Source organism: Dreissena polymorpha, chromosome 6 (assembly GCF_020536995.1).
Source record: "Dreissena polymorpha isolate Duluth1 chromosome 6, UMN_Dpol_1.0, whole genome shotgun sequence".
Lineage (NCBI taxonomy): Eukaryota > Metazoa > Mollusca > Bivalvia > Myida > Dreissenidae > Dreissena > Dreissena polymorpha.
This window is the reverse complement of record NC_068360.1, coordinates 61,809,002-61,819,001: the sequence shown is the minus strand read 5'-3', so window position 1 is coordinate 61,819,001 and position 10,000 is coordinate 61,809,002. Positions and strand designations below refer to the sequence as shown.

The following is a 10,000-nucleotide window of genomic DNA, read 5'->3' as shown; positions in this document are numbered from 1 at the left end:
TAAACTCATTATTTCGCATTTTAAATGTATGTTTGCATATGTTTACACTTGTTGATCAACCGTTCACTGTACTTGTCTTATCACTTGTCTTGGTAAAAATTACTGATTTGCACAGCGTACATTTTTTTGCGATTTATGACGTACTGTTTGCAGACGTTATTTAAACATTTAGCCTTTAATACAGACACTATGTAGTTGTAAATGGTGTGAAGTGAGAGGGGTCGAATATTTTCCAGCAATTACTATTACAAATTCATCTAAAATAATGTTGTAAACAATGAAAATGTAACACAAAAGGTTATAGTATACACATATTTGATTTGGGATAAGTTACAATATATTGGGTACTTCAGTTTTTTCCTATCTCACAGTTTTATTTTTCATTAGAGTTGAATCGCATTGCAATCTTAGTACCTAATGATTAACAGTCGAGAATAAATGCCTCCTTTACTTGATGTCCTTTCCGGTGACATTTCGAACAATCCCGCAGTCTGGATCGAACCCGCGATCTCTATACTCACTATACCATGATTAAGTACACGTGTGCGTTAAGTGTACGTGTTCACGTTTGGAAATGCAAGACGAAGGAACAAACCCTGTTTACATCTGTTTTATTACCAGACCCTATGGAAGAGCAGGTTAAAGCGACCTTGTCAACTCGATGTCAAACGGCAGGGTAGTTGTGTTTGTTAAACCATTGGCTATTATGTCAGGTTTTAATCATGAAAAAAGTGGGTACTATTGTGGCAGGTATTTCTTATGCATTTATGTATTAAACATAATAAAGAGCTTTTCATCGGTATTTATTTATGTTTAAATTACTAGATTAACATCAGATTATTTCAATAGAAGTTAGTAAAATATAGGGACCGTCTATGATGCAATATGCGCGCATTACAACCCCGCAGCCTGATATAAATAAAACGGACACACAGGAAATAAATCGAATAACTTGATAAATCCTATGTTATCTGATACTGAGTTTGTCACTTATTTGCCACATTGCAGTTGCAACTCTATGTTACATTAAGTGTTTAGTATTAAAAAAAGCCATCAGGGGAAACTTCGCCAAGCTATTGTGATACAAAACTTAAAACTGGAACATATTTATGATTAAAACAGTCATTTGATAAAACACAATAGTGTTATGCGATAAACGATATATGCGTTTATCAAGTTAAATTTCTAAATATATTCAGCCAATTAAGGGGATGTGTTGTGTCAGTATTTTGTATAAATACACGTCACGAAATTTCCGATTTCTTCCAGTTGTATGGACAAAATACAACTGATGGTGAACGTCAAATACCGTCGCAATCGAGGTTATGGTCCTAATCTGACATGAAAATAAGCAAACCATTGTGTCTGGGGCCAAACCTTTTACTTCATTGGGCAGATTTCATTAAATATTCGTATAAGTGTATATATGTGTACCAGGATCTTGCACTTCAATTTGCAATGTCAACTTTTTGTTATTAACTGTTTCGACTTAAAAACACCTTTTTAGCTAGTTTCGAACTGTATCGAGGTTTATCTCTAATACAATATCAGCCACAGCCATAAAACATACACAAGTTGTTCTCGGTTATCCGCGGATGATTTACATGCAAGTTTCATAACTTTGAGGCAACATCAAGGTCACATATTGACGTAAAAGATCATAAACTTGATGAATTATTCATACATTAACCATAACTTCGCTATGAATTTCGAGCTTCTGTAATAACGTTGTACAATTGTTCTCCTTTATCTGGCTGTGTGTCACAGATAGGACTTAGGTCTCTTGGGTCACTGAGGTCAAATGTTACATAATTATTTTGATTAAATAGGCCTTAATTTTAAGGATTTTACCATACATCAAGAGATTTTAAAATGTCCATATGTAAGTGTTCATCGTTATCTGGCAATAATACAGATGCATAACAAATGTCGGTATGGCTAAGGTCATAGTCACACAAAATTCGTTGCAAACCGCGTTTTAAAAGCATAGTTATTGTCATTTCTTCCTTTAAAATAAATTTTAATTAGCTATTTACTATCCTCAGTATATTGTCTGCAGCAAAACCATTACAGGTACAAATGATTTAAAAAACATAATAAAGAAAAGACACAATCCTTAACTTACACAATTTCTTTTAGGTCTACAACATCCATATACAAAATGTATTGTGCTTTTTATGCAAATATTGATCAATAATAACAACCACTAAACCATTTTAGAATGTCGGACAGTTTTTTTGCACAAGCAAAAATTCACTTATATGGCCACACAGATTTAGTTACATATGGTCTAAAAGTTCATGTTTTAATTAATTTTGAGAATTTAACAAAGAAACATACCTATATCGATGTTATGTATTTTATTTAATATGGTTTCGAAATCTTAAGAGGATTTTCAATTATAAAACGCTTCCTAATGAATCGACAAGCGTCATCGAATCTGTCTCCATTGTTCGGTACGTAATAACAGCTAAACGAATACTCCGCAAATGCTTTTAAACAAGTACTCAATCATTGAGGTATAATAGGAGACCAAAGATAGGAATCTCCCTTAAACTGTAAACAGAAACAGATGATTGGACATATGTACATTCGGGACAATGCCGATCTTTATCTTTTAAGGAAGATATTCATAGATCCAATAAAGTGTTTTATGCTTCAATAAAAGTCTGTTAAATGGTTTAAAAAAATCACGTTCTGATATCATTGCAATTAGCCGATAAAGTTGATTTATTAAATTTCGTCATAAACTTCGAACTGAGCACAATATCATACATGAACATTAATATTTTATATCTATTTCATTGGCAATCGTGAATATTTGTCATCGCAAGTATGACTTTAGCAAAGTTGAGATCACGAGGTTCAGCTGTATGTTGTACCCTCAAATAGTACATATCAAACCGATGCAGCCATAAGAACAAAGAAAGACGCCCTTTAAGTATGGCCGCGACCGATTGTCAAACAAACTGAAAAAGCTTCCATTGCACAGTAATGCTTTTATATCTAAATATATATCTTAAAATACAACTGTAACAGCAGTATGAGGTACAAGAGTTTATCCATATTTCTTAAACATGTTTTTAACAATTTTTTTAAAGATTACAATAAGACATTAACACTGACACATCGCAAAGACCGATGCTGCATTTGGTCTACATATTTGCCTCAACAAGCTGCAAACTGATCTTTACAACACACACGCGACGACTGCCATGATGATATTGTTTTATTTTGAAATGGTAAGAGTGTGCATGTTATTTGCGTAAGAGTAATTCGTATTGAATTTGTTTTTCACAGTTTTTTCGTCATCCAATGGTATACTCACGTGTAAACCATTTCCACCAACATGGTATTTCTATGAGAAATAACTTATTTAAACAACGAACTACAAATATACATCATAAATCTTTGTCGGAAGAATGCTTTGTTTTTGTATCTGGATATTTCTGGATATTTCTTGTTATTTCTGCCTTAACATCGAGCATGGGTATTCTCAGTCTTCATTAGTAGAGGATTTCTTTAGAGGTTGTGTTAATGTCAATCAGGGATATCGTTTGGTAAAACGTTGTTCATAGTTATATACAAAAGTATTGGTTTGTGCTTTAGTGTATTTTTTTTTATTCCTTCAATACTTCAAGTTAACTTTCAAGACCAAAAAAACGTTTATACTCAATTCTATTTTTATGGCAACAGCTTTATAAAAAAAATATCACATTTGCACGAATACAATTTTTTAAACATAGCAACCGCTTAAAATCCTGTATCCAAACGCGTTTTTTTTTTGTTTTACTGATAACTAATAAACACGACCGTTCACATAATAATTAAGTTTTAATGATTAAGTAATGATTGGTATTTTCGGCGCCTAACATTTTTGTGAAAAGTGTACATGCAAATATGTCAAAGCATTACATTTACACATCCTACTTCACGATATCAATAGATACATAACACGACCAGTAAGGTGTTGAAAACGGGTAATCATTAAATCGAGAAAGAAAGAAAACTCAATTTTAAAAGATTAACCGTACAATTGACTCAAGTGATCTCTACCACAAAAAGAGATATACCTGGATTGTACCTGAGAATAAACTGCTACATTTATCAGTAATGTTAAAGGCAGTAAAAAAAATCACACAGGAATTTATGATTCGATACAATTTAGTTATTTGCTAATATGCTTAAATGTTTTAATTCCTTATACTATTTCCGTTGCCTATATTGCTTTTCCTTCTTTATAATTAAATGTGAAATACACTAGATTGGTTATATTGTCAGTTGTTTATGTTAGCGATGTATTTGACAAATTCTCACCTTGCGAAAATATAAATCAAAGTGTAAGCAGTGGTATAAAAGCTTGCATGCTCAGCATTGACAGATTATGTGTACCGTTCATTTAGATGGAATCTATGGAAATACGAACACATACAATTGTGAAGCCGTTTTCTGTGTATATGGTATATTTGATTAATTTGATTAATTTGAGAGTTTGCTTTTGAGTATGTGGTTAGAACGCAATCTGGTAAAACCTTCTACTTCTATCAAAACTTCCATTGAAAGGAACACATGTTAAAAGAGATACAAGCATATGTTCACATGATAAGTGCTTAATCAATGCCACGTTATTAATTCATACCCCAGCCATATATGTAAATGAATGTATGAATATATGAATGTTCTCTAAACAAAGCATGTTTATTGGGTTTTAAAACGGATTTTCAAAACGTATCGGTCTTTATTTTGGAGGAATTAGGCGAGCATGGCAGTGTGCGGCTTGAAACGTCTTTTTCTTCGTAGCGATATGGGGTATCAAGCCATAATATGTATTGATATAATTGACTCTAAAGTTATAGTGAAAATACGAGACTTTCTTTTTCTGAAAAAATTTTCTCAACGGAAATTTTATTTCTAATTCGCTGCACATTTTCTAAAAAAAGTGTTTACTACAACATTGCGAGTTGTTCAATTTTCAATAACTGATAAAACTTTTGAACAAGCTAACTTTTCGAAACCTTAACCGCTTTTCATGTATAGTGAAATCATGTGAACCATTCATTTAGGTTAAAACAAAAAGAATCAGTTTCTGTAATCAATATAACATTCAATGACGTTGTAAGTTGTAGGTTTTATTTCCTTGATTTACATTGTTTACAGATGTAGCAAAATTGCAAAATTGCAAAAGTACACCATCACCAAATATTTCATATTTGTAATTAGTATTGATATATTCATTATATTGCGTGCTTCATGTGTCGGACTTTTAATTAAATTGTATAGACATGAAACCAACTTGATACTTCAACATTTATAAGAGACCAAATAATGGGCGTATGCTTCAAAGCAATAACTAATACTCATTTTAATGTCGCTTTTATATTATAAAGCGAGTATATAAACATTGGTAGATCCTATACAATTGAATGTGTATAGCAAACCAACGGTCGTGCAACCCTTATTATAGGGCTCTTTATTTTACCATATAAATGACCCTCTACTCGTTGAACATTTACAAACCCTGATTTATTATTCAATGTTTTTCGTGTTGTGTATACTTTGATTGTTTTAAAACCATACTCTATATGCCGTAGGGAGAAAATGTTGGATTTCTGTTAACGTTGGAATAAGCAAATCTAACAGAGATGTGATTTATAATTCCTATAGTCGGTGTGAAAAGATATTCCATGACAAGCTGATAGTGTTTGATTACAATATAAGCAGTAACTGTTGTGTGCGTATATATGTGTATATATGTACATGTATATCTATGTTTCTTTTGAAGCAAAGACTACTTATACAGTTCATTATTTTCTTTGTTTTATTATATCCAAAACATATGTATTTTTATTGACATATTTTTCTGCTAATAAGTACTGCCATATAATTTTACAACAATATGTAAACGAACAAAAATGTCATCCTTGAAGACATTATGTAAGAAGTGCAAGGTATGTACTTTTCAGACAGTGTAAGACACGTATGTTTACGTGGTTCACCTAGGTTTAGGTAATTTGCTTTCATGGTTATTAATAAAATCGATGGTCAATAGGTTGAATGTCACAAAAAGGAAATGGCACTAACAGTAGTTTTTTTCATTTCTGAACGATATTTTTGAGAAAGTTTTGATGTACAATAGTTTGGTCGTTTGTTATCAGGAAAATACTCTTATTTATTTCGAGGACACCTGTAAAAAATACAAGGTAAGATGATCACACATATTCACACATATTCGTCTAATCAATACTTGGAAGCAACGTTGAGTTTGAAGTCCTACCAACGAAGATCAAGGTCACATGAGCTCTAGTCATGAAATCGTTTTCCGCTCGATATCTATTTGACCGATAATCATCTTTTTGTGGTATTCGGGTTACTTGGCAGAACTTTATTTCGTCTATTGATTCTGAGGTCCATATGTCATAGGTCTAGGTCAAATGAGATTTAACTTTTGGATTTTGCTCATTTTATTGAGAACGCGTTGACCAGTGATCATGCAAATAAGTACATAAGTTTTTTGCGAGAAACCTCTGACATCTGGTGATTTTGATGATCAGGTCAAAGACTAACGTCACTTGTTATTTCCACATATAGTTTGTATTTGCACAATGAATACAGAATAATTTGACCTATGATCATCTTAACTGGTATGTTTTTTACTTGGTAGGGCAAAACTATTTTTTTTATTGATTTTGAGGTCAACATTTCGAAGTGCACATGAGATATGTAACAGGCAATTTGTTTTCGCTATATCTAAAGAACGCTTTTACCTACGATTATGCAAGTATTGTATAGTGGTTACTTGGGACAAAAGGAAAATGTGTATTTGAAATGAAGGTCATTAATACCATAGGCTTGAAAAATGAAAACTGTTTCAGCATATTATCAAGAGAACACACAGGATTATATACATAATTATACTTGTGTGTCTTTACGAAGGATGATCCATTCTGCTTTTCAGATAAAGAGATCAGGCTTCAAGATCATAGGATCATTAGATATTCTAACACCTCTTTATAATTACACATTAAGATTTATGTGCCGAAAGTCTTGTTACATAACTGTTTTACTAAAAGATCTCGTTTTTGTCGAGAACAACAAACAATCATAAAAATAAAGCAAAACCAAAATATTTACTTTTTATTTTATCATAGTATCTTTATCAAATCATAAACTGTGGAACAGTGTTCATGTTAAAAGTGTTCAAGGACATCCAGGGAGGAACAGCTGTATCCTGTTTTTATCGAACAGTTATTGTTTTCACAATTAACAATAACACGTCGTGACTTAAAAGGAAGAAATATTGTTTCCGTAAGCATTTCTTTATAAGACCTTCATTGTGATACGATTTAGTCATTACATTAATATTGTTTTGTATCCCCGTCAAGTTAAGTATCTGTAATCGAACTTCAGAAATTGACATTTATATTTCACAAATTAAGCCACATCACGCGTTCATTATTATAAGTTAGATAGCTATTTTTTATCATACGATAAACATTTGAATATTTCTAAATGGTCCGAGCTTCGAATGACAGTATTAACTCAATGTTGATTATCAAATAAAAAAGTGTATGTATAATTAGAATGTCTTTCCATTTTGTAAACCGCTGATATGCATTCCCATCGTCTGCATAATTTGTGATGTCAAGATTCCCCAAACACTTAAATAATTCAGTAGAAAAATTACAGCAACACGTATTTTATTAATTTTTAAAATGTTCTTTATTCACACTTTCATTCATTGCAATTTATGTTACAATTTCACAGGCAAAGAGTTGTTTCTGTTAAAATGTGATTAACGTTTAGCTTATTATATTGACACATTCATATTATTATGAAGTAAGTATTTGTAGTTACTGAACAGAAAACGCCATCAGTTCGGTTAATTTAAAAGAACACAACACTTAAATTGTTAACACTAAAATACACCGCTGACCAGTGGCCCTTTTTGTATGTACACATGTAAGTGGTTGACATGACATGTTGACGGATGTTTGTGTGTAACAAATATACAATAATATATTTGTACTCAACATTTTGTCAATAACTCATGCATCATCCATATTAACAATTTATCATTACGAGTATTTGTGAGCTTAACTAATCCCCGAAGTTGTTCGGTGTGTGCATTTGCTTTGATAGAAACGATTATAATAGCAATTCTTCATGATAGAAAAAAAAACTGAAAGCAAATATGCTGTTCGATATATACAACATTTTCTAGAAACTTTGACAAAAGGCTTTTGAATCATTAGTTGGTGTCTTGCCTGTAATCTAAATGCATTTGTGAAACAATACTCACTAATAATTTTCAAAACACGGTTGTCATGGTCGTCTTCACAAAAGTTGTCCTCTAAAAATCAGATTGGTTTAGTGCCGTCAGCAGTGAAAATAAAAGTAGTCTATACGTCAATAGAGTTAATGTATATTTCATGAAATCTGTTTAGGTTTTACAAGTAGCTTGTTGTATGAGGAATAAAAAACAAAAATGAAACACTATGAGTTAAACAAAACATGTCATTTCAGAAAATATTCCATAACTTCGATCATTTCTTGACACTGCTATAAGGGTTATCATCGGGCGAAGTATTCTTTATGGATCCACTTAAATAAAAAATTGATTAATGCATACGTTGTATTTAAGTGTATTCAAATAGGAATTATGATTCAAAACCAATAGTGTAAATCGCACTCTTATCTACTCGTATTTGAATGTATGCGCGTTCAAACAATTTTCCATCATCATTAAAATACATACTTACCTTTCATCACTCGTGTTGTTACCTGCAAACAAAAATTAGTTGTTAAATGAATAGCATGTAACAAGAGTTTTATTCTATGTATTGCTCCGTTTGAAAACAATCATCTGACAGTGTGTAATATAAGTGTATTTACTGTACATTGATCCAGTAGATAGTAGGTAGGTATGTAATGTCTTTTAAATGCGTTATATCCATATTTTAATATTATTTTCTTCTGCTTTCATTAAGGGATCATTGGTTTAGTGTATTTTACAACGATCCATCACCTAATTAATAGTATTTCCTAAATATTACTGTGTATGTCCCCTTTTAAAATAGGTCATAACGTATGAAGTAAGCATTAACAAGTCTTAGATGTCTAAGCTATACCTTTCTTGTTCTTCTTGTTGACTTTGCTGTATGGTGGATCAACTGAACTGGAACATGCTGGTGCTGGTGGCACAGCTCTGCAAAAGAAATATGTTAACCATTTAATGATTCGTGACATGTATACGGCAATCGTTATGTTTGCCCAAGCACATGTGTTATGAAATCAGTAAAAAAAATGTCAGCTTCAATGAATCAAGTTCTTGTTTTAGTTAAGGACAATGTGCCAACATCTAGAAGAACATAGACGAAATAAAGCAGAATTACGATTATTGAGTATAAGCATCGTATTGTAATGAATCGTGTTATATATGAATGCGTGCTAACAGTGAACAGCGAAATTCACACTTACTGATTCCAGTCATCGGTCACAATACCTGAAAAAGAACAATTGCTGTTAACAATTACGCGCACATTACATGGTAAGATGACAAAGTACGTTTACAGAATGTTCTTGCAATATCACGTCGATTTGTTAAGACAATTATAGGAATAAATAAGAAATTTGTAAATAACACGTCTGTGTACACCATTACTGGATTAGTTCAGGTCAGAAGAGTTAGAGAAACAATTAAAAACAAATAGTATGAAAAGATCTAAAGCGTTCAATAGTTTTCTTATTTATGATGATTCTGAAAGCATAGTTATATTTTATCGATATTACCTCTTATTTTCTTCTTTTCCACTACGGAATACAATGGGTCAACTGTGTTTGAATCGCAATCGACGGCAAACGTTGTTGTTTCGGCATTTATATATTTCTTCCTCACCGTTAAGTACCCCGGAATGACGTGTGTCCTAATTAGATGCATTGTTTGTTTTTTGTTTACTATTGAGTAAAGCGGATCGTCCTCACTTTCACTTTTGTAGCCGTA

General features: G+C 32.0%; 1 protein-coding gene across 1 annotated transcript in view; it reads right to left on the bottom strand.

The window, feature by feature from the left end:
• Nucleotides 1-8,722: 8,722 nt before the first annotated feature.
• LOC127833902 (uncharacterized) overlaps nt 8,723-10,000 on the bottom strand; it is a 2,279-nt gene continuing 1,001 nt past the window's right edge. Inside the window, exons 3-6 of the mRNA XM_052359417.1 lie at nt 9,790-10,000; nt 9,478-9,502; nt 9,129-9,205; nt 8,723-8,781 (exon numbers count right to left, since the gene is read on the bottom strand). The exon at nt 9,790-10,000 is cut by the window's right edge and continues 232 nt beyond it. Coding sequence (XP_052215377.1) covers nt 8,756-8,781; nt 9,129-9,205; nt 9,478-9,502; nt 9,790-10,000 — 339 coding nt within the window. The 3' untranslated portion in view covers nt 8,723-8,755. The remainder of the gene's footprint in view (nt 8,782-9,128; nt 9,206-9,477; nt 9,503-9,789) is intronic.